The 26,432-nt window shown below is 38.1% G+C and overlaps 1 protein-coding gene across 1 annotated transcript; it reads left to right on the top strand.

Annotated features, from left to right (window-relative positions):
* Positions 1-172: 172 nt before the first annotated feature.
* timm44 (translocase of inner mitochondrial membrane 44 homolog (yeast)) lies at positions 173-13,236 on the top strand. The gene is made up of 13 exons (XM_017478227.3): positions 173-323; positions 2,252-2,359; positions 2,454-2,630; positions 3,351-3,431; positions 3,830-3,979; positions 4,116-4,252; positions 4,669-4,754; positions 5,968-6,060; positions 7,275-7,399; positions 7,483-7,533; positions 7,651-7,740; positions 10,641-10,751; positions 12,378-13,236. Exons 1-13 carry the CDS (start codon positions 294-296, stop codon positions 12,495-12,497), a joined length of 1,359 nt encoding a protein of 452 aa, XP_017333716.1. The 5' UTR covers positions 173-293; the 3' UTR covers positions 12,498-13,236.
* Positions 13,237-26,432: the final 13,196 nt, after the last annotated feature.

Here is a 26,432-nt window from a genome sequence, read left to right as displayed (position 1 = left end):
TTCATATTTATAATAAAGTAATGTTTCAGTATCTTAATGTTGTTCTATGATCAGGCTGAGGTTTAACATATTAAATTATTTCATCAAAGAAAATATCAATACTGGACTTTTTCGCCATTTTTTTAGGTTTGCAACACGGATCACAAAACGTTTACCATGAGACAAAACGCAGAATAATTTCAGAGATACTATCACCTCCACGTGAAATTTCCTTGGGAAAACGTGGTCGTTGGCTCTGCCTCCGGAAATGCGTCACAAGGTCAACAGACGCTCACACAGGCAACGCGACCAAGATGGCGGCCTCCTTGTGTCACTGTTACCAGGTGAATTTTTTTTCCATTAAAACTATTGTTCAAACGTCATCGGAAGTGTGTATGATTATTTAAACATTGTGCTATTGCTTAGAAATATTAATTTATCTTTTGTAAAGATGTTGCAGTGAAAATAAACAAGCCGAGGTGATAGCTAGCTGGCTAACATTAGTGTGTCATGCCGGAGAGCCGATTTTTATTTTGGGGCCTTTTTCCAATATGATTTTTGTTTTGTTTTTCCTGTTTACTCTGCGATATTTTATTCGTTTAATCTTTGAATTGGGGGGTTTGAGGAATTTCACTTAAGAGCATGTCCATTGCTATCGAATACACCTATTAGATGCTCTGTGCCTGTATTAAAGAACCCTCACCCTAAACACATTAAATGGTTTCATATTGAAGTATTTGTGTTGTGTTTAGTGATTCTTCTTGTAATTGGTTTCCGGTGTTGTATGTTTGTTATCCCTATTTGAAATTAGCGGTTGTTTGCCCTTCTGACCTAACGTGGGGAGGGGGGGTCATTGATAACTCCTTTTTATAATGGATTTTAATAGGAGAAAAAATAAACAGTGAGTATTTAATATTGTATATATGGTATATTTGTATATTATGGTATATGTGATCAATAATATGGTGACATTTGAAGGGATGGAAAGTTCTGAATTGGGAAACACCGCTTACTACTTACTGCTATATGCTTACATGTGCACACTGTTACAACATACAGTGGGGGAAATAAGTATTGAATGCGTAAATGTAATTTCAGTAAATATATTTCCAATGAAGCTATTCACCAGACTTTGGTATTAACTCAAGAAACCTACACATATATAAAGCAATCCAAACATTAAAGTCTATAAATAAAGTTATGTGTAATAAAATGGAATGGCACAGGAAAAAAGTATTGAACACAATTATATGAAGTCTGCCACTACCATGCGATGAAAAACAGCCCCACACCTCCAAATGTCACTGTTGGTATAGTGTTTTTAGGGTGCAGTGCCATTTCTTCTCCAAACATGTTGTGTAGTATGACAGCCAAAAAGTAAAATTTTGCTCTCGTCTGACCAGACTACACACTCCCAGTGTTTCATAGGCTTGTCCAAATGAGTTGTACCAAACTTTAAACAAGGTTCGGCATGCCTTTTCTTTAGTAATGGAGTCTTGCGGGGTGAGCGAGAGCGGTGGAGTGTATTGCCTATTGTTTTCTCTGTGATAATGGTACCTGCTGCCCCCAAGTGTTTCTGGAGCTCTTTCTGAGTGGTCTTTGGCTCTTGGGCTACTCTTCTGACTATTCTTCTGACTACCTGGTCAGAAATCTTGTGAGAAGCTCCTGTGCATGGCCGGTTGATGGAGGATTGATGTTGCTTCCACTTGTGGATAATGGCCCCAATGGTGCTTACTGGAGGATTCAGAAGTTTTGAAAGACATCTGTATTGATTTCATCAATATGTTTCGCAACAGTAAGGTTGTGAAGGTCTTTGCTTTTACCCATCATGAGACGTTTCTTGTGTGACACCTTGGTAATGAAAAGCCTTTTTATAGACCATCAGTTTACTAACCCATCTGATATTAATTTGCGCAGATAGGGGCTATAATTACTTTCTAACTACTTACAGATTTCAGCTGATTCTTTGCCTTACCTTGCCTTGGAGAACTGTTTTTTCTTAGCGTGTTCAATATTTTTTTTCCTGTGTCATTCCACTTTATTACACATAACTTTATTTATGGACTTTAATTTTGTGAATTCTTTATATTTCTGGATTTCTTGAGTTAATACTGATGTCTGATGAAAATTTCATGTGAATAATCTCATTGGAAATATATTTACTGAAAAAAATGTTGACATGTCCAATACTTATTTCCCCCCACTGTATGCATTGCACTTTGGGTGTGTTGAGTGGTTTTTGAAGTTTTTCTGTCTCTCTCTCTGTTTTCAGCACTATGCCAGGAGGGGTTTAGTATTACTGACTACACGCACTTGTTCGTCCACATATGAGAGCTCCCGTGTGCACAGAATATGTGGGTCTCTCACAAGTGCCTCACAGGTTTGAACTATCCCAAGTTTACTTATGTTTTACACTTCTAAGAGTCAGTTAAATATTTCTGTAAGGTTACAGTGCATTCCTTCTGCTTTTGCAGGTACGGTATTTATCAGCAGACAGAGGAGGGCGAAAAGGCTTCTTAGGTGAATTTTTGGACAGCATGAAGCAGGAGCTGGGCAAAAACAAGGAGATGAAGGAGAGCATCAAGAAATTTCGCGAGGAGGCCAAAAAGCTGGAGGAATCAGATGCACTTCAACAAGCTCGGCGGAAATATGCAAGTTCTTTCTTATTATGTGTATCTTGGTCATTTATGGAACAGTCCTTATGATTGATTCATACAGGATAAGCAATCTTTATTTGTAATCTCTGTACAAACTGATTCGTTTGAGTTTTATTTTTCGTGTATATATACGTGTGTGTGTATTTGTTCGTTTGTGTGTATATATATATAAGAGAGAGAGACTCTGCACAAAATCCGTTTGCTGTGCAATTGATGTAATATTGGTTATGCCAGGGGTTCCCAAACTTTTCCAGGGCAAGGCCCCCCCAAATGACATTAACATTTGACCGAGGCCCCCCTTTGGCAAGATGTCTTTAAAACACATTAAAAATACAGACTTCTGAATATATCCCCCTTTTTTGTTAATATTTACATCTTACCTCTTTAAATTACATTACATTAGGAATTGACTGTGTGTGTGTGTGTGTGTGTGTGTGGTTGTCTGAGAGTGAGAAAGAGAAAACATACTAGTGGGAGGGATGGGCATACCAAATTGTTGAGGCCCCCCGGGCGGCCCCCACTTTGAAAACCACTGGGTTATGCAGTATGCCAGAGAAACATCAGCTCTGCATAATGTACGATCAGTCCTTCAGTGTACACTGAGAAAGAAGGTTTTATTAATTGTTTATATGAACAAATAGTGTCTTTATACTAGTAACATTTTATTTATCTCTTTGTATTATCATATCTCTGCTTTAAATCATCTCTTTGTAGAAAACCATTGAGTCTGAAACAGTGAGGACTTCAGAGGTGCTGAAGAAGAAGCTGGGGACGCTGTCAGAAACAGTCAAAGAGGTGAGTGCACAAAACATTTAGGAAGGATACATGAGCTGTAAATGGGAGTGTAATTAATGATAAAGTAATAAACACTGTTGAACAAAGGTAGTACCTTTTGTCGTCACCGGGGTGGTACCCTTTTTAGTACTTTTACCTAGAAAGTTGCATGTAGTATACCAAAGATTTAAAGCTTTACTCCAAAAGATAATTACAGTCCTAGTAAATACTTTCAAAGGTACACTATATCCACATTTTCAGCTGACAGTCACATATTAAAGGTACAAAAGATAAGTTTACGACAGCGTTACACTATAACACACAAATGTATTCTCAGTCTTCATAAGACTCATCTGCTGTGTTTACAGTGTGTGTGTGTGTGTGTGTGTGTGTGTGTGTGTGTGTGTGTGTGTGTTTAGGGTTTAGAAGAGGTCAGCCGCTCGGACATTGGGAAAAAAATCATGGAGGGAATGGAGGAAGCTGCAAAAACAGCCAAGCAGTCAGCAGAGAGTGTCTCTAAGAGTGGAGAGAAGCTGGGAAAGACTGGAGCCTTTCGAGCAATTTCACAGGTCAGAATGAAGACCTATAAGTTTAATGTTTCAAGCTTATTTTTGCTGTGAACATCAAGGAAGCATTCGGCTTTGCTGCCCTTTTAGTCAGATGTTTTATAAACCGTGATGCCTATGTGTGTGTGATGCTCCTCAGGGTATGGAGAGTGTAAAAAAGGAAATCGGAGACATTGGACATAGCGGACCTTACAAAGCACCCACTAGGTTACGGAAGAGAAGTGACTTCTCATCTAAAGCAGCGGAGGCTGAAGCCAAAGTTTTTGATGCTAATGAGTAAGATTGCTTGAATGTGATCCTCCTTTTCACCACTCCTGTTTTGTAAGCAGGACATTTAGACACAACTTGCTTAGTGTCTAGATTTTTCTGAAATCTAATATATACTATTGACCAAATGAGCTTTGGGTGGGTGACCTGTCTTTCTCTTTGTGTGTTGGGGGTGGAGGTATCTCCTCAGGAACATCTGACAGTTTTGATCTTGTTGGGGCATTATTACTTTTATTTTTTTTAAACTGCAACATTTATTAACCAAACTAAAAGAGCCAGAAGGTTTCCCTTTGGTTGTTGAGGCTAAGTGTAGGGTTAGAATGAAGTGTAGCATAGCATTAATTAGCTGCGTTGATAACTATGTGAATGGGAGGTCCTCATAAGGATAGTATGTGAAACTTGGGTGTGTCTGTGTGTGATTTCAGGGAGGCAACAGGTGTCGTGCTTCACAAGGACTCGAAATGGTTCCAACAGTGGAAAGACTTCAAGGACAACAATGTAGTTTTTAACAGTAAGTCTCTTCTGTGTTCACTGTGCTATTATTGGGCACACAGTTGTCTCGGAGGAAATGTGGAAAGTTCAGCAAGTTGTGCGATCGTTTGTTCAGCAGATGGCGCTGTGGCCTCAGCCGAACTGGTTGGGTCTTGCATATCAGATGCGGTACTAGATGAAAGTTGTCTTTTGAGCGGAGTATCATATTTTTGCCTAATGAGGCCTATAAATGAAGCATTGCAGTAATGCGTTAATTCGAAGGGAGCTAAAATTGATGAGTCTCACATTTGAAGACTATGATTCATTCAGAATGAGGTAAATAAATTGGATGCTATCTCATGCTGATATTGAAAGGGTGTCTGTTTTTTCTGTCCAGTTCAATATCATTTAAATTTTTTAAGCCACACAATGGAGGTTTGAGAGCTAACAGAAGAGATTTGCCTTTTTCTCCTCCAAAAGGTTTTTAGCTGCATTGGAGTTTAAGAATGTTCCCTCCAGTATGAATCTGTTAACCACTGTCCGCATGACCTATAACATATCATCTAATACTTACACTATTAATAAATTATTTGTAAAGAGAGTTATGATTCATGATAAAGGGGTGCTGCTGGTCAGAAAGTATGATGCTGTGAACAGAGGCCAATTAGGCCACATTGATCTGTGGTTCAGGCCTTTTTTTAAAGGTACAATTCTGCAAAAATAAAATTTACAATACAGTTTAGAGCTTGGAAGCTAATGCAGCTAAGACTTAAGGGAAGTTTAGCATTATTTAGCATCATGCAAACTACATGCCTGAATCATCACATACTCACCTCAATCTGTGTTGAGTTGTTCAAACAGACTGACCAATGTGGTTCCTGACGCTGTATGATAGTTATCTATAAAAATTGACAAAATGTTGACAGAGCTAAATATAGTCATTGCTCAAACCCGGTTAAAATAATTATTTTATGTGTGTGTGTGTATGTATATATGTATGTATGTGTGTATGTATATATATATATATATATATATATATATATATATATATATATATATATATATATATATATATATATATATATATATATATATATATATATATATATATATGTGTGTGTGTGTGTGTGTATAAAAATATCGACTGCTGTTTTATGAAACTTTTTGTTTATGGTATTACTGAGCTAAACGTCTTTTAATTGTCACATTGGCTTGTTGATTCTTTAAACCCTTTATTTGTTCTCTATCTGCAGGATTCTTTGAAATGAAGATGAAATACGACGAGAGTGACAATGCCTTAATCAGAGCGTCTCGTGCAGTCACGGATAAGATGACAGATCTTATAGGTAAAGTGGATCACCTCAGCTACCTATATTTTACAGACTTCTCATAGTAAGAGATTTGATTTGGAAACAGGTATTGTCTTTTATATTCATATAAGTGAAACTGATGAAATGGGGAGGACCATTCCTGATCTGCATTCCTTATCTAATACTGTTTAAGAAACGTGGGTATGCGAGTGTGTGACGCTGACTGAACACCAAATGATTTATCTTCATGCATGTGATTCCCCTTTATGGTTTCTTTTACGGTTTATGGACGTGCGTCAGACCCAGCTAGCAGTGAGCAACAAGCAGATTGCTGATTATTTTTTTAGTAAAAAAGACTTGTATTAATTCTTTAATGTGCATGTTTACAAGATACAAGTTTTTCCTGATTTGGTAAATTTTTCAAAGAAGCTTACTGTTATTTTAATGATGTTATTTGTTAGTGGAATTCAGAGCACGCTGACAGCACGAGCTAACCAATGTCTTTAAATCTCTGTGAATTAAGCATGGCCTCTCTTCCTGTCAGTCCCAATGCAGGAGATATGGTCCCAGAAAGGGACATAGCCTCTGTCTCTGTCAGTCTCCATGAAAGGGGAGTGAGCTCTGTGCTTATCAGTCTCTACAAAGAAGGTGTGCCTGTCAGTCTTGGTGAAGGAGGCATGGCCTCTATGCCCATCAGTCCCAATGAAAGTTGCCCACTGTTCCAGTCACTCACAATAAAGGAGGTGTGGCTTCTCTGCCTATTAGTTGACAGTGGCATGTCCTCTGGGCTGGCAGTTCTAGTGTAAAAGGTGTGGCATCTGTGAAGGGGCATGGTCCCTATGCTGATCAATCTTAATGAAGGAAGTGTGTCCTCTTTGCTTTAGTCCCATTAAAGGAGGCATGGCCACTTTGCCCATCCATCCCATCAACGTAGGCATGGACTCTGCCTGTCATTCCTATCAACGTAGGCATGGCCTCTGCGGCTGTAAGTCCAAATGAATGAGGTGTGTATTCTGCAATGGTCAGTCCTAAAAGAGTAGGTGTGGCCTTTGTGCCTGTTCGTCTCAGTGAAGTAGCGAGACCTCTACTGGCTTTTAGTTTCAGTGTAGGACATAAAGGATGGCTTCTGTCCCACAGTGTATCATCTGAATGAGAGATTAATATTATATACAGTGGCCAGAAAGTTGATGCCCATTATCTACAAATGTCTAAAATGAAACAAGGCACTTTTGATTTTTGTTTCTTAATAGGTGGCTTGTTCTCCAAGACCGAGATGTCTGAAGTTCTCACGGAGATCTTGAAGGCAGACCCCAACTTTGATAAAGACTCGTTTCTAAAACAATGTGAGAAGGACATCATTCCCAACATCCTGGAGGTACGTCAGCAACACATTTAACTGTAGCAAAGTGACGTGCACTCGTGTGCCACTTTAAACTTATTCGTCTTTGTTTTTTTCAGGCTATCATTCAAGGAGAGCTTGAGGTCCTCAAGGATTGGTGCTATGAAGCTGTATGTGGACATAATTCAGTATTGACAATGTGTTCGTTTGATGTGTTGCACTTGTTTTGGATTTCGATAATTCCTTAAATGACGAGATTCTCTGATGCTTTGCACTTGGTTTCGCAGACTTATAGCCAGTTGGCCCATCCAATTCAGCAAGCTAAAGGAATGGGACTGCAGTTTCACTCGAAGATTCTTGACATCGACAATGTAGATGTGAGCATAAAGCTGACAATATGCAGGAAAATATGTTACGTTATTCTTTTTTGTTTATATATAATATATGTACACAAGGGTAAGATTTTTTCACTTTGACCAGGCTGTGTACTCAAATATATTCCCCTAAAACAGGGATCTCAAACTCAATTTACCTGGGGGCCGCTGGAGGTAGAGTATGGGTGAGGCTGGGCCGCAACAAGTATTCCACAAAAAAAGGATTTCAAGTATTCCAAAAACAGTACAACCGATCCAATCTTCTTAATCTTTAGTAATAACTATTCAGAACATGCAGAACATGAACGGTTCTTCAGAACATAGGTTTCTCTTACTTCCTCCTACTCCTTGCTGCCAGAGACTTGGCAGCGCTTCCTCTTACACAGCTGAGCCACATTTGGCTTGAGGGAGGAAGCAACTGAGACCCTCAGTATGGCTCGAAGATGCTTATCTGTAAGTCTGGACCTGAACTTTGATTTATTAAAGTTCATAGTGGAGAAGAGCTTTTCGCACAGATAGGTGCTCCCAAAAAGGCACATGATTCGCTTGAACATCTTGGAAAGCTCAGGGAACGTGGGGGGCAATTCTCTCATAAATTGTCCAAGCTTGTCTGTTTTTCCACTCACCTCCCTGAACTTGGCTTTGAGTTCAGAACTGCACTGCAGGTCAGTTAGCTCCAAATGAACCACAGGGGGGGCATCTTACACATCGAAGGAGAAGGGGTCAGCAAAAATTTGAAACGTGGCTCTGTGTGTCTTGAAGTCTGCAAACTTGTGATCAAATTCTTCCTGTAGCTTTAGAATGGTATCAGCATACTTCTCACCACTGAATGGTGTGCCTGAATCCATGAGCGCCTTGCATGCTGGGAAATGGCAGAGGTTTGTCTGAGAAAGCTGGGCTTTCCATAACACAAGTTTTGTGGAGAATGCTCTGACACAGTCATATGCAACACTGACAAGCTGGCCCTGGCCTTGTAACTTCTTGCTCAGTACATTCAGCTCCTGTGTGATGTCAACAAGAAAAGCTAAGTCCATTAGCCATTTGGGATCACTTAGTACAGGAACAGCCATCCCATCCTTATCCATGAAGGCTTTCACTTCTGCTCTCAACTCAAAAAACCTCTTCAAGACGTCCCCCCTGCTAAGCCAACGTACCTCGGTGAAGTAGAGCACATCCTCATATGCTGACTCTATTTCCTCCAAAAAGGTGCGGAACTGCCGGTGCTTTAAGCCCCTGGATCTGATATGGTTGATGCATTTCACAACGTCAGACATCACATTGTCAAACTTAAGGCATTTGCTGCAAAGGGCCTGCTGATGGATAATGCAGTGCAAAGCAATGGCCTCTTCCACACCCTCCTCTTCCAGTTTTCTTTGAACAAGTGCCACCAGTCCATTTCTCCTCCCTGTCATTGATGGCGCTCCATCGGTTGTTATTCCAGCAAAACTCTTCCATAGTAAGCCGGCATCCACAATGGCATCACACAGCTGGTGGAATATCTCCTGACCGGTGGTCTGCCCATGCATTGGAATTATTGTGAGCAAATCCTCCATCACTTCAAAATTGTCATCAACACCACGGACATATATTGCGAGCTGCGCAGTGTCAGTGACGTCTGTGCTCTCTGTGCTCTCATCAAGAGCGACTGAGTATGAATGGAAATGTCTAGCCTTCTCACGCAGTTGATCGTAAATGTTATCCGACAGGTCAGAAATGCGCTCTGCCACTGTGTTGGCTGAAAGGCTGATGTTGTTAAACTGACCTTTCTTTTCCTGACAGACTATACTTGCAGCCTGTAACATGCACTGTTTGATGAACTCGCCGTCTTTGAATGGCTTTCCTGCCTTAGCAATCATCTCACTCACCACGTAGCTAGCTTCGACTGCTGCATCACTCTCTTTGCTTGCTTTCTTGAAAAAATCTTGTTGCCTCAGTAGACATGTTTTAAGTTTGGCGACCAGGTCCTCTCGCTCATCTCCCTGGTATTTTGCATACTCCTCAGCATGTCTAGTTGAGTAATGACGTCTGATGTTATACTCCTTGTGTACCGCAACTTTATCTGTGCATATTAGACACGTCGGAATGCCCCTGTGCGCTACAAAAAAATATTCCGTTTCCCACGTCTCCTGAAATTGTCTGTGCTCATCGCCAACCTTTCTCTTCACGGCAGGTTTTGAAAAAGACATGACTGGGTGACAAAAAAAACGTATTTGCACTGGGTAACACTCCCAAAACACGTTTCAAATGACCAACGTTGATAATTCGTGTTGTTGTCACGAGCCTGAGCTATGGTAGCCCACAAGTGTTAAAAAATATAAAACGCCCAGGGCAATGACTCACGCAGGTGCATGTGAGAAAAAGTTAGTGGGGGCGGGCCGCACTAACAGCAAGCTTTGATTTCAAGTAGGGGGCCACAAAATATCGTTCCGCGGGCCGCAATTGGCCCCCGGGCCGCGAGTCTGAGACCCCTGCCCTAAAAGGATCTCATTAGTTGAAAAAAAGTTTGAAAATCTCACCTACCCTTTCACACTACACGATTTTAAATATTATGAAATGTCTTGTCAGTCAAGTCTTTAAGAACTATGACGTATTTTTTTTCCTGCCTGAAATCTGGTTTTGCGCTAGTAGCAATACAGAAGAGTCATCACAATATCACTAGAATAGTACCCCCCACACACACACACACACACACACAAACACAAACAGAACATTAGTATTCACTTCATTGCATTTGTGTTCATTTTTTTTCTGAAGACGTAAATCAGTTTGTAACAGTTAATGGAGCATGTATGCAAAAGACAAATGCTTTCTTCTCAGGAAATGCAATTTCAAATCTAATTCAGTTGTGTGTGTGTGTGTGTGTGTGTGTGTGTGTGTGTGTGTGTGTGTGTGTGTGTGTGTAGCTGGCCATGGGGAAAATGATGGAACAAGGCCCTGTCCTCATCATTACTTTCCAGGCACAGTTGGTGATGGTGATCCGTAACACCAAGGGTGAAGTGGTGGAGGGTGACCCGGTGAGTTCTGATGCAGTTTGTGGAGCTGGGATTGTTGGCCCCTTTACACTTTGGGCCAAAGCAGGTGCTTAAATTAGTGTACAAGGTAGCTGGTCTGTTTTTAGCTAAAACAAGGTTTAACCTGGACCTCAAGTCCCAGAGCAATGGTCAGGGCCGGTTTAGTACTCCACACTGCCCCGTAGCACAAGCGTTCATGTTATGTACTAGTGTGTTGGTAGACACCAATGTGACAGTCTGTGCATGATAACTGCACATGCTCACAGATAAATAGATGCAGAAGTATAAATCAGAAAAATAGTCTACAGAATATGGAGCATCCTGAATATCACATATCATTGCTATGGTCACTGGTATACCTACAGAGGCACTAAACACCAGAAAATATAGCCTTGGGCTAGGAGTTATGGGGAGCTAGATGGTCCAGTCCCAGGTAGCTAGACATTCCAGTTATAGGAAGCTGGACATTCTTGGTCCAGGGACCTAGATATTCCAGTCCCAGGAGCTAGACCTTCTGTTAGATGTAAAAGGGGAGAGGGGAAAAGACATTCCAGTTCCAGAGAGCGCACAAGTTACATGTAAACTTCTATTTTTTTTGTATTTTTTCCCCCCCTTTATCATCTTTGTCATTTCAAATCAGTTTTTATTAGGCTGGTGATTTGGAGTGGAGCTGCTTTTGGTCAGAGTTGGATTAAGAATCACATAAACACTGGCTGGGTCATTAATATGACATGAACGCTTTCTGACAGCCCGTTGATGGGGTTTTGAATGTAGATGGAGCTTTTTTGTAACAGCAGGTCACTGACTGAGACAGAAAATAGAACACTGAAGTAGCCAGGCTATTTTATTTTAATAAATAAATAAAAACATTCTGTGATTTAGACAGTAAAGGAGTAATTTCTCTGCATGGAAATGTAGTCAATTCACTATTTCACCCCAAATATTTTTCTGTAAAACCACATCCAGTTCATCAGACCTTCTGATGAACATGGTGACATGGTGTGACTTATCTATAAACATGAACAAAACTTCACCATAAAGCTAAACACGGCAATGTTTTGGAGGTGGCCATCTTGAAGACCCAAAACCTTTCTTCCTTCGAACAGTTTGGAACCTTTCTGCTTCCGAGGTCTTGGCTCCCAAAGTTTAAAAGTTGGAAGTGATACAAATGCGAGTATAGTTACTCCTTGAATGTAATTTTGTAAATACATATACTCCATGCTATTTCTGTTAGTACTTTTACTTGATGATGTCAATGAAGTAAGTATATGACATTTTATATGATGTTTATGGAACAAATTTTTGGTCAGATAGACTTCCATTATGTGTTGGCTACATTATCCCCATAGTTTCGGTGCAAAACTAAAGAAGTAAAATCCAGACTGGCTGACTGAGTACATTTGGAATAATTGGCAAAATGTGCAGATTAGATGTGGAGATTTATTGAACTATCTCTTCATAAAAGGGATGGTCTCTTCTATCTCTCTCTCGCTCTCTCTCTCAGGAAAAAACATTTCTGCCTAATATCAGCCCTGCTTTATGCAGTCTGCATATTTTAGTATGTAACCAGGCTTTATTAACGTATTTGTGTGTCGTTTTCTGTCTGTGTGTTTGACTTCTGGTCCTTAGGAGAAAGTCCTCAGGATGATGTATGTTTGGGCTTTGTGTCGAGACCAGGAGGAGTTCAACCCCTATGCTGCCTGGAGGCTGCTGGACATCTCAGCCTCGAGCACGGAGCAGGTCCTCTGAGTTGCTTGAGGACACACACACACACATGGTTCAGAATGGAAGGAAGTGGCTGTGCACACACTCTCCACTGTGTGACACACTCCCTAAAGCACGACTGTACTACATGGGCCGTGTCGTATCACTGGACCTGAGAGTGATGTAACATGGTTGGATGGACGTGTGACTCTCAGCTGATTGTGTTGCATTTATGCTGCAGATTTGTGTTCAGTTCCTCCCTACACAGTAGGGTCAGTGGTAAAGCAGTGCCATTTATATCAAATAATGACCTTAAAGGGATAGTTCAGCCAGATATGGTAACTCAGCTATCAGTCAGTGGAAAGGCTCAAAAGCCAATGTAACTCTAAAGTCCACCTATTATTAGCTACATTCGCATTTTTTGCCCAGACTACATCTTTAATGGTTGAGATTTGAATAATAGAATCATTCCCAAAAGTTTAATATCCAATAAACTATAACTGTAAGAACCTATTTGAAGTTTTTAATCACATTTAAAAATGTGGCAAACGTTTGCACGATTAATCCTCAAACAGGAAGTTACACATCTTGGCTGGAAAATAACATCATTTTTCAGGGTTTTTTTTTTTTAATGTTACAATGTGTAATACAGTTTTAAAGTTAAGTGGACTCTGTAATTTAAAAAAAAAAAATCAGGAAAGAAATTCTGCTTTTGCCAGGGCATAAACTGATACATTACAAATAGATTTTTAAAATAAATTAGAAAAAAGGTTGACTCTGTAAATGAAGTCTATTGTGAATGTTCAAATTCACTTGAAGGAAACATTTTGTCAGAATGAAATTGAGTGAGGATATGTTTTGTGTTTGAAGTTTGCTTCTTATGAACTGTAAGGCTAATGTAGCTAACAGGGAAGCTTATAGACACCAGTTTAGTATTCATGATACTTGATTTTTGAATGCCTCAATAATCTCACACATTTTAAAAGAGAGTGTGATTGAGGCATGGTTTGTGCCTGTCAGTGTCATTGAAGAAAGCATGGCCTCTGAACCTTTCGGTATCAGCACAGGGGGCGTGACCTCTGTATCTGTCAGTATCAGTGTAGGAGGAGAGGCCTCTAGCACTTTTGTTCCACTAAAATTGATGTGTTTACTGAATCACACTGAACCTGCTCTAAATCATATACTAAATTGTTGGCTGCTTCAAGTATATTTGATCGTTAATCATGTACAGTGTGTATTATCATCTCAAAAATTGCAGATATACACTGCAGCATGAGAAAGAGGGTTGACTAACACAAAAATGGTTAGATTTATATTCTAGCTCTGAAAAAAATGATGAACAAGCACATGCATTCATCCATCGCTGAGCTTGGCTATTTCAGGCCTGTCTGCCGTGATAAATCCCCCTGCTGAGGCTCACAGCTCCTCAACACCCACATCCCTCAGTATGATTCTCGTGGGTGCCAGCAAATACAACACACCTCCACAGCCTGCTGTTGCCTGAAACCATATGCGATTGTGTTCATCTGTATTAACACCATTAGATAATTTACACTGTAAAAAAAACAACTCTGACTCTGCAAGCATAAAATATGCTCATTATCATAATTAATTTCTTTAACAGAATAAGAATTGGTCATTCCTTGCTACTTCTCAGAGGCATGTGACTCAGCAAGAGCATGCTTTAGAATAAATAGCACGTCTCTGATGTCTCCATAAATGGCCAACAGAGTGAAGAGACATGCAGGAACACTGAGCTTGCAGATTAGAGACACTCTACAGTTAGTGGCTGTGTGTCTGCATGCAGGAGCCTCATGGGTAACACGGTTCTTTGATGGTCAGCAGAATCCAGAAGTGAGCTCAAGCCAAAATTAAATCTGTGATCACCCCAGACACGGACACGCCATCTCTATTAATAAAAGCCATAGGCAGCTTCTTTACGAGAATCTATAATTCTGTCCTGGAAGGAAGCGATGGCTAATTTGGTTTGTATTGATCAATGAGTCTTGTGCTGGCTTGACAATGTCCCAGTTGTGGCTTTGAGGAGACCACTTTGTCACCAGATTTAACGTGGAGGCAGACATGCCTCGGTCAAGCTCCAAACCAGCATAAATCACAGACTCAACCTCATCTCTCTAGTGGCAGACTGAAGTTCCTGCTTCAAAACCAGCAACTAAACAGTTCAGCCAGATATCAAACCGAATCAGAGTCTCTCTCCTCGGATATAGTAGTAGTAGTCAAGACATTGGGTGTATAACATTTGTTTCTTTTGTTCTGCACTGGAAATACAAGACTAATGTAGCTAATGAGTAATAGAAGTATGTCTCACCCAAAGTCTGAAATCTTCTTATACTTGCTTCAATCTCATTTTTAAAGTAAACAGTTCAATGTATTTAAGTGGAACTATATATTTTAAGAGATAAACAGACAAGGAGGTGTGTAATGCAGCCAGACAGGAAGCGGAGATACTTTTACCACTCTGTAGATGATTATATCCCACTATGTTTTATTCCTCTCATACCACAGCAATTTGCCAATGATTAGTTTTTATTTATTAAATACTGACTTTTTATCCTTTTTTATATATATATATATATATATATATATATATATATATATATATATATATATATATATATATATATATAAAGTAATTCCCTCATGAGCCTCTTTTTCTTCTCTCTGTTGAAGTGAATCAGACACACAAAAAAATGCAGTTTGTCATGCTATCCAAGAAACCTGAAAGTGCAAAATCCTCTGTCCTGAAGACTTTTCTGTGACCGATTACTTACTGTTACACAGAACTGACAATGGAGACTCTTTGCTTAAATGGTAAACATCCCCAGACAGAAAATGTCACCATAGCAATGATTATATCTTTTTCTTTGTTAAATAACAATACGTTTTTATTATTAGCCTTAGATCTTATAGGTTGTCTGCCACAAAAGTCCCTCTTAAGTTGTTACTATGCAATCTATGATGCATTAGAACGGGTGCATTAATGCAAACCTATGATTGAATTACAGTTGGCACTTCTGTCAGAGCTGCTGATAAAGAAAATTAATCAACACTGTCTGACCAAACAGATTCGAGATTTCAACAGCTCTGGAGTATAAAATCTTAGGAATTAAATCAAATAGCCTGAACAAAACGAGAAAAATAAGTGCACCTGGGTTGTTCAAGATGGCTTCCTGGATAACGTTACAGAATAGATACAAATATGCATTTTGAATGAGATAAAGTTTCATTACCTGTTCACTGCATTAGTGTCATATTTCCAGTGCAAAACTAAAGAAGCAAATATTAGACACTAAACATGATGTAGCTGATTGGTGCTACTTGAGGTGGGGATTGGGTACATTTGATTTGCTGAACTGTTCCTTTAAGTCATCCAGGTGAATCAAAAAACAATGAAATCTCTTCATAAATGTCTGAAATGATAGCAGTGAGGTCAAACATTGCTGCTGATAAATGTTTCTGCTGATGTCTTCATTGTGTCAGTGAAAACAGCAGCTATAATCCTAGCACCTTAGCAAAAGGAAAATCCAATTTTTCCTTTTGTGACATTACAGATTTCACCTCCTGACATGCTTGAAGACAAGTAGTGGATGAATTAGCATGCTTGCACTCATAAAATTTTCCTAGCAAGATATTACATCTTGACACTCTTTGAAATATTGATGTTTTAAGTGTCAGGGTAGTGTGTTAGAGTGTAAATCCTCTCAGCTCTATACATGGCCTGCCTCAGGAGTGCAGTGAAACAAGCTGAGCTCAGCTGCACAGCACAAATTTCCATCAATTATCTCTCACGCAGCATGTTAACATGTGCCCATCGTCTCCCACACTCCTCCAGCTCCCGGCATCTGGTGCCTCCTCTATTCAAATCCTTGACTGTTGTTCATCCATATATCTAAAGCAATTCCACAGGTATCGATTTCACTAGTAAGGATTATTCATGTGTGTAAGATGTTCTGTCAGATGTTAGTTTTGTCTGCAAATCATGTATAATGAAAACAAAAATAAGTATTTATTTATTTAGCACTTGTACACTGTGCTTTACACAGAAGAGTAAAGTATTAATGATAAGCGTATGAATAAAACCATTAAACTAACGTACAAAATTATCCAAATCATAAAAAATAACCACTAATTATGAATAAATCAGGCTAAAGAAACTACCAAACTCCACTTGTAATCTGGATTTAAAATATTTCAATTTAATATTATCTAGAACTTGATAGAGTTTAATAAAACACATATCCAACAATTACAAACAAGTACACACAAGTATAGTGTAGTCTTTTATCTATATTTCATCATATTGTTACCTACTTTTACATGAGTCTGAGGCTCTGCAGCCAAGAAAGTGGGTGCCAACATTTTTCAACCCACGACAAATCACAAGGAACATGCCAAAACAAGTGTGGATGGTGTCCATCTGTTCTGTTTTGTACTTTGCCACAAAGTCTGAAGCACACAACAATATAGGATATCTTTGTATGCTATTGCATTATGATTTCCCTTCACTAGAAAAACTTTTTAGCTAAGTTTTATTTTCTCAAACGGTGAATTTCACCACTTTGATCAAGCTGGTTGGTTAGCCACATACGGTAATGAAATGTTCATTATGGCATTTACTGTTGTCCAATATGGCCACCCTGAAAACAGCTCTTTAAACTAAATGCTTACGGTTTTCTCAGATTGATGGTTGTTCGCATGACTTCACTGAGGAACTTAATGGAACTGAATGTGGTTTGAGACAAATATTTACAGAAAGGATTTTGGATGAGATTGACTTGACCTAAATGTTTAAAATACTTGTTGTAGCTTCAGGGAAAAACTAAACACATAGGACACTAAACATGCCTTTTGTATGCCTTTGTATAGCATAGCGTGCTTAGTTTGTGCAACAGGTATTTCAGATTTTTTTTCAGGAATATTTAGACAAGATACAACTTCTATTTGCCCTGAATGTCTTGCTAAAAGTACAGTGCCTGCTCTGTCTCATTCTCAAAGTAACACATCACTCAAGGAAGCAGTCATTCTTCTTCAAGGTTAAGACTGAGCTTTGAGTGAGACTGCATTCACTGTGTGTGCCACATTACATGGCAGTATCATGTGTACACTGCTGAAAGGACATCTCATTAGCATGTTGAAAGTAACAGTTTGTTCATGGGCTGTCTAGTGTAACAAATAGCCGTATTAAAGTGCGATGCAGCTGCTCAGAGCCATGGTTTACTCGCCTACGAAATGGGCAGCATGGTGCAACAAAGCTGCTGTGCTGTGATGGATGAGCACTACACCTCTGCATTTAAAGAAGAACAGGAGGGGGAGAGAAATGGAGAGATTTAGGAAGACGGCCAAGCTTTTGATCAAATATGAAAAGACAGGAAATTAAACTATGGACAAAAATATAGAAATCATCTTTCGTGGGGAGGTTCTCCATACTGATGACTGATTAAAAGAACATAGCCAATCTGAATTATTAATAGAGTAGTCCAATCCTGATCTGTGCTTTAACTAGAATTAAAGCGGGGACATGGTACAGTCAGCATACTGAAAAAGACACACAGCTGTCAGAAGAGCGTGATTCTGGTGTTATAGCATATCAGAAAATCCAGGAGAGTTTACACACAAGCAGAAAAATCTACAAAGAATGTAAAATGTTATAAAATACATGGTATACATATATCAAAAAGGAATGTGTGTATCTCTTTTTTTCCAGACAGATAGCAATTTAGTGTTTGATAAATTTAAAGAAACCATCAAATGTATGCGATTTTGAGATGCTTCAGGCACAGTGTCATGCCTTCTTCAGTGGTACTGACAGACACAGAGGCCACTCCTCCTTCACATTCCCACTGGTACCTTATACATGTTCGTACACTGTATGACCAACGGTTTGTTGACATCTGAAAATTACACCCTTACATGGTTCTTTGTATGCTTTAACATTACAATTTCCCTCCACTGGAATTCAGAGGCCCAAACCTGTTCCAGCTTGACAGTGCTTCTGTGCACAACACAAGGTCCATGAAGACATGGTTTGTCAAGTTTTGTGTGGAAGGACTTGTGTGGCCTGCACAGAGCCCTGACCTCTTCGTCTTGACACCTTTGGGATGAACTGGAATGCCAACTGTACCCCAGGCATCCTCGCCTAACATCAGTGCCTGACCTCACTAATGCTCTTGTGGCTGAATGGGCATATCCCCACAGCCATGTACCAAAGTATACGGGAAAGCCTTCCCAGAAGAGTGAAGGTTGTTATAAGCGCAAAAGGGACAACTAAATCTAGAACGGGTAGTTCAAAATACACATAGGAGTGTAAGGGTCAGGTGTCCACAAAATTTTGGTCATTTTGTGTATGCTACAGCTTTTAGTAGATACCCACATCCAGAGTGACTTACAGAAGTTCTTTGTAGTGTTCACAGAAAACACATCCACATTCTAGTCCAGTTCAGGGACTAAGAAAAACAAAAGAAAACCCACAAGGCAAGTATATATATATATATATATATATATATATATATATATATATATATATATATATATATATATATATAAACCAAGTGCTAATTCAAGTGCTTGGTGAGGAGATAGGTCTTTATTCTTTGTTTGAAGACGGACAGTGACTCAGCTGTTTGAACAGCCAGGGGAAGTTAATTCCACCAACTGCATGCCAGGACAGAGAAGTGTATTCAAGAGTATCTTCATTGTACCTTGAAAGATGATGGATCCAGTTAGGGATGTCACGAGAACCAATACTTCGGTACCAAGTTGGTACCAACATTCTTTAAACATGATAGTACTTGTTTTTCTGCAATAGTGTTAGCACCGTTTGTAACGAAAGTGTCGAAAGTGCCGAGGTTGCGATTCTTCCGGACCTGATGGGGGCAGCAAATACAGCTGTGTGTATAGGGGATGGATTTTGGGTGATATAGATTATTAGTTACATTAGCCTCACATCTCTAGCACAAAACCAAAAAGCAAGCCTTGTACATATGACATATCTTGCCTGATATAATGGGAAAATGTATCAATTTGACTTTCTGTCCCTTTTATCCTAACACTTTTAACCAGCAACCAATGGAGTTGGCAGCTCTGGACTTTTCCATAAAATAATTTTGTATGTCTTGCTTCCAAATGACCAATATTTAAAGCTTCAGGGAGAAAGGTAGAAAATACATAAAATTTGGTCATTCACCCAGTTTAACTAAGGCAGTTTGTGGTAATAATCTAAGTACCTCTTTCCAAATGGCTTTTACTTTTTGCCAGTCCCTTTAGCAGTGTATCGGCTTTCCTTTATCTTCACTGATCTGAAATAATCCTGTTGTATTGTTGATGACTTTTTTTTTAACAGCACCTCTGACAGAAGTTCTGGCTACAAGGCAAATCACAGGCTCATTTTAAACACAGACTTGGTCTCTATAGTAACAGCTTACACAGGGGCCTGTATTGATGATGCACCATTTAATCACACAATTGTTGATATGGTGAAGTTTATTTAACATCTGTGAAAGGGTTTTCAGTGTTAATGCTTCTTAACAGTCAGATGTACAGCTGTATACATTTTCCACCATGGGGAGAATCTTAAGGACAGAGGAGCTTACCAACATAAACACAGCTAAATAAAATGTCCCATGACAACAGTGATGAATTCTAAGTAGGTTTCAGTATCAGTATCAGTTCTACACTATATATATATATATATATATATATATATATATATATATATATATATATATATATATATATATATATATATATATATATATATATATATATATATATATAGTGCCCTCCACTAATATTGGCACTCTTGGTAAATATGAGCAAAGAAGGCTGTCAAAAAATCGTCTTTATTGTTTAACCTTTTGATATGTTGTTCAAGGAACATTCACAAAAATATTCTACTCTCATGGATATCAAACAACTGCAAACACAACACAGGTTTATCAAAAAAAAAACAACCTTTCTTAAATATATGTGTGCCACAATATGAATTCATAGGAGAAAAATATATTTGAGGTATATTCCCATTGATATTTTACATTTGTTAGTACATTTCTTTGGAAAAGCATGTGTTGTGTTTGCAGTTGTTTGATATCCAAGAAAGCAGAGTATTTTTGTGAATTTTCTGAACAAAATATCAAAAGGTTAAACAATAAAGACATTTTTTCACAGCCTTCTTTGCTCATATTTACCAAGGGTGCTCATATTAGTGGAGGGCACTGTATATATCCTCCAAAAGACCCAGCAATTCATTTTCTGTTGCTGCATTTTGATATTTTGGCATAGTTGTGGCATATTGTATAATAGCCTCATAAGTATTTAATATATATATGAGTGTGTGTCTGCAGTGATGGGTGATTGACTCTTACACTCAGAAGCTTCACTGTGGCCATTATCCATCCATGTAGAAATCATTCTAAATGGGGACGACTTAATGATTAATGCAGTATGATTAAACAAGGCCTCATCCATAAGAAACGTTACTGAATTTGGCCGCCACAATTAACTGTGCCCCTCCCTTTTTCCATAAGTAACATCATTTATTATTTATGTGCTCTGGGTTAGTAAGGCTTCATTTCAAACCAGCTGTAATTACACTGGAAATGGCATTTAATTAGTTAACTGTCATTTTAGCTTTGGTGAATAAATGACTTCCGGGCTGTTCTAATATGTTCTAAAACCTTATGAACAGTAAAACCCTTAGTACTGAATTAACTCTTTGTATGCTCATTTGTGAATTTACATAATTTATAGAAACAACAATTTAAGAATTGTTTATTATTTATTAAGTTTAAATTCTTTGCTTTGTTTTCAACTTTACTCTTACTTAATATTTTCAACAGCTTTGTTTTGGTCCCCTATCTTAAGGGACCCCTATCTCTCTCTCTCTCTCTCTCTCTCTCTCTCTCTCTCTCTCTCTCTCTCTCTCTCTCTCTCTCTGTATATATGTATATGTTGAAATTTAAATTGATTTGCATTATTCAGCAGTGATAGCACAACATCGTCCTATGGAATGATATTGGTGTCACTGCATTCCTGGAAAAACAATGGATAAACTGGACATCATTCTTTATTCATTTAATTCACTCCACTTCACCATAGTTTACTATTTGTGTTTCTGGTGTTCAGGGATTTATAATAATGACTATCAAGATCAAACTGCATTTGTTTGGATTATTTGGATTATCTATGTTGATAATGAAGGCTGAAACCGGTTAATATAATTTCCTTAATAGCAGGGATGACTGGCCATTGGCAAAAATACCATTAAAGAACATATCTATTGTGTTGCCCAATTTATTACCACTCATAATTCCGCTGAGATACAATATAAAAAAAATACACAGATTTTCTTTACAGAAGTTATTTCATATGCAGCTTGACCAGCATGCGTCTAGATAGATTCTGTAAAATGATCATCTCAAAAAGAATAGGCTAAATGATTTTATGGCATACACTGCCAATCAAAAGTTTTTAAGCACCTAGAGTTTCACATGTTTTCTTACAGTTTAACGAGTGTTATTACCACAGACCGAACACAGTCTTGGGGAGTAACGGAATACATGTAAGAGTGTTACATAATCAGGATACAAAAAATTGGTAACTGTAATTCTTTTTCATTTAAAACCAAATAAATTAATCTTTTGACATAACACAATATAAGCAGCTGCTTGATTATAGTTCTGGTTCTTGCTAGTCATGGCTCACGTGAATAACGTCCTGATGCAAGTTAATTTGGTAGAAATGAACACAAATATTCATATTGTGATACTTGGATTACGTTACTGATTACATTTTTTATGAAGTAATTTCAACTGTAACGGATACAGTTTTAAAGTAACCCTCCCAACCCTGGTGATAGAGAATAGCAATTAAATACAGAAAGCTAAATCTTTGTGGAACTTAATTACTGCTCACTTTCAGCTCCTAATGGGACTCTAAATGAGCAAGTTATTAAAGGCAGGCGCAGTTGGAGGGTAAGGCTGTAAAGATTATAGATAAAAAAAAAGTACTATAGTGTTAACTATAAAACATACATATGTGGTGAGCATAAAAAGCATAATTAGAGTGATAAAGGTTGGGGCCTTTTATTATGAGATTAGTTCTAGGATGTTCCAATAAAATAAAGTCATTGCCAGCATTACTAGCATTACTCAAGTCGTAAAACATTTAATAATAAAGATTTCTCCCTTCATTTAAAGATTTCTCAATTCACCTATTCCTGTGTTAGAGTTTCAGATTTTAGAGTATTTCAATTAGGTTTTTTAAACAAAAATCGATTTAAACACAATGATTTATATTTTCCATTCAAACATTTGGTAAAATAACTTCTACATTTAAAAATAAACTTTCATGTGAAATAAAATTTCACATGATAGCATGTTATATCAAAATGTATGTGGCAACCTTTTGACAGCACTAGGAAATTTTATCCATCATTCATGGCTAATTGATATACAGTTAAAATATTATTAAGTACAATCAGTCATAATAAAATTGTAAAAACTTTAAACTCTGTGCGATATATATATATACATTTGGTTTCCTGTACTGAAAATTAGTCTTGAACCATGAACTGCACATTTGTCCTGTTGACTAATTATTATTGATTTGTTGCTTCTTACTACAGTTGTTTTCACCAGTGTTACAAGTCAGACAGACTCACATTCCTCCAAAGACCAAATTAAGTATTATTGTGTTCACTTGCAATTATAACAGGATCATTTAACAGGATCACTACTCAGAACCACTGAAAGTTCTTTTAATTCTGTTTTTCTTGCTTAAGGATTAATTCACTTTCTGAATTGTCAACTTTTTGCATCAGTATCATACATATTTAATGTATAGAATTCCAGTGATTTGTAATTTAAACAGCTGCTTTTTTGTTTGTGATGCTCTGAATCTCTGATGCTTGAATTGCAACTTTTGCAGTAACTATAAAGATTCAATTTAAAAAAAATCTCAGTTTTCACTCTAGAAAGCCTATACAACACTCCTTCTTCTTACCCTAACACACAGAGAGTATTATGCATGTAGAAGACAAAAAAATGAGAAAGCTGTGTTCATAGAGCCACAAGAGTTCAGGATGTGAAGCAGCGCCTCTGGGATAATCAGACCAAAAACAGACTGCTTAATGGCCTATTAAGTTGAGTTGAGCATGGTGCTTTGGTGTGGGTGTGCATGATTAAAACAAAGAGGTGCTGATAATCAGTGTGAACTCTCTGGTCTGCACAGGAAATAACAGTAGGAGAAAAAACAATGCAATCCTTCCTTTGATTCTGTGTGACTCTACCTCTATGCTATTCTCGGAAGTGAAAACATGAAGCAAGCAAGCACTCAAGATTTATGGCACTTAATGCTTTTCTGTGATATCTTCTTATAGCTGGACTACTGCTCAAAGTGTTGGACTCACTTATTCATAGTACTATGGAAAAGGATTATATATGCTGAGTTTAGATGATTATATACGTTTTCATAAGTGGTTATTATCTTTCGCTGCTTTCATATGATCAATCAATCTACAATATTCAGCAAGTGTCTTCATTTTGTCCAGGTTTAAAAGCAATTCAGACAGAAGTATAAAATAATTTGGTATAGTGTCGTAGTCAGTTGTTATCATGTAAAAACAGAAATAAGCATAACCAAAAAAAACTGAGGTTCTGAAGCTGATCAATCCAGTATTGGAATGAATATCAAAAGCTTGCATGAATGGAATGAATATTCGCAGAAGCTTGCAATTTCTCAAAATTACCGCAGATTTTCGGCAGATTTCGGCCAGGACGCAGCATGTGACATCATCACAATGCGCATTCAGCGAAAGCCCTCTAATTCACATACGTTGAATAAAAAAAAAAAGACAAAACAGTTAGGAATGTTAACATTTGCCTAAGATGTGTTGATAAATTACTAAGAAAAGACTCCACTTTTACATGTAGTGTGTAAACCTACGATCAACATAGAATTAGGAAACATCCACAATGTGTCCCAACAATCCAAAAAGTTTGATTTCGATTTGAGTGTGCAGTTGATATAGAATCTGCTTATACAGAAGATGAACACTTTCCCATTTAAACACTACATTTCTGACAGCTATGTTAAGTAGAGTTGTGAAGTAAAGTTGATCTTTCTTAATATAGTAACCACCATGGAAGTTCTGTTTATGGTAAGTTTAGTTTTTCTGCCCTGTACTGAGTCTTTTCTGAATAATTTATTTAACATATTTAACATATTTGAGAGAAATGTTGATGGTTTTGATAGTTTTGTGTTATACCCTGCTGAAAAAACCCCCAATAGAAATCCTAATAGAATTTGTAACAGTTTTAATGGTTATAATGTGAATTGTATTGGTTTTAATGGAAACTGTAATGGTCCTTGTGGGTCTCTACTGGTAATTTGTTTCCTTTTATTGGTGGCATGTTCTGTCTAGTGGATACCATTAAGGACCAATAATGGTAATGATAATGGTTTTAATAGTTAGCTGAAAGTTTGTAACAGTATTTGTAGTGGAAACCATTAGAATTTCTGTGATGATTTCTACTGGGGGGTTTTTTCAGCAGGGTATTCACTGTTACTGTCATCTTTACATTGTATGTATAATGTTGTACAAGCTAAATCATTAGCATCAGTTATTAGCTTATGCTTGTCATCCATATTTCCCAGTTGCCTAGAAACAGTCTTCTTATGACTTTAATCACTTGAATGTGTATTTGCTTTTTCATGACAGAAGCACGAATGGGTGAACAAACAGATCAAAATCTTTATTTAGCACACCAGTGCCTCTAACTCAACGTGGTCATTGACATGATCTTAATATTTACCATGCCTTCATGATGTTGCTGTTTTTCCCCCCTTAACTTTCTCAATTTCCAACAACAGCAATTTGTTGTCCTTTTGTCCTTTTTTTTTTTTTTTGCACAATTCTAAACTAATAGTTATATGTTTCCTGTACTGGTTAGCTGCATTTGCACGATAAATTTCATGCAAAACAAATAAAAAAAAATACACCACTGGCAAAAAGGGAAATTGGCCAAACTATACCTTTAAAGTGAACCTGTGTTCATCCTCGAAGAGCAGAAAAACAACACAGCAATGGATCTTTGACCAAACGAAAGTCTTTTAAAGACCTCGAAAGGTTAATGAGGCTTATTGTGCAGTGAGTGAGGAAGACGCTGTTCGTTATGGAAGAAGGTCCATGTGCCGCTTGAGGCGGGGACAGTAACGACACCCCATGGATCTCATTATTAAGATTATTGATTCGATCAAGCCACCTGCTATCCAGCACTATCACTATCCCCACCTCTTTTTCTCTCTCTACCTCTATTCTTCTTCCTATATTCATTTTATGCTGCCCAGCAGGATGTAGACTGCCCCTGTGTCTGCCTATTACATTCCACAGTGGCAAGCAGTGAAACTCTAATTGTGGATACATTTGTGTGTGACAGTATGGCTGCAGAGGCATCACTCCTACGCTCTGACCTAGTGGGAAAGGTGGTATCCATGACCAGGACAGCTGAAGACTGGCTGTATGAGGAGGAAGTGGCAGCCGGTGGCACAGATGGGCAAACGGCCGCTTGCCCTCGCCCGGGGCTCTGGATCACATCTAGACCACTGAGACTGGACTGGTGTCTAGGTAGAATTAAAAGGGCACAGGTCGAGTGGAAACCTGTGGACACATTAATCAGAAAATAAGTTAATGAAGCATACTTATACAATACAGCCCCACAACTGGCTCTGAATAGATTAGATGTGCAGCATTGATGCTATCTCTGTTTGACACATTCATATGCTTTGATACTGCTGTATCAATGTAGCTACAGTTTATTCAGAATAGTATTTAAAGTAGCTTTTGAATGTTATATGTAATTTTCTCTTATTAGCATCAGAAATAAGGTTTATTACCCTAATTTATACTAGAAAAACTGTACTCTGGTCACATTCATGGCAAAATCAGCAGTGTTGAATTTAATT

Source organism: Ictalurus punctatus, chromosome 10 (genome assembly GCF_001660625.3).
Source record: "Ictalurus punctatus breed USDA103 chromosome 10, Coco_2.0, whole genome shotgun sequence".
Classification (NCBI taxonomy): Eukaryota; Metazoa; Chordata; class Actinopteri; order Siluriformes; family Ictaluridae; genus Ictalurus; species Ictalurus punctatus.
The sequence above is the reverse complement of the archived record's forward strand: the minus strand, read 5'-3'. Positions and strand labels throughout refer to the sequence as shown.

Coding starts and splice junctions, on each gene's coding strand:
- timm44 (XM_017478227.3), top strand. CDS start 294: ATGGCGGCCTCCTTGTGTCACTGTTACCAG. Junction 2,631..3,350: donor AACAAGCTCGGCGGAAATAT/GCAAGTTCTTTC, acceptor ATCTCTTTGTAG/AAAACCATTGAGTCTGAAAC. Junction 4,755..5,967: donor CAACAATGTAGTTTTTAACA/GTAAGTCTCTTC, acceptor CTCTATCTGCAG/GATTCTTTGAAATGAAGATG.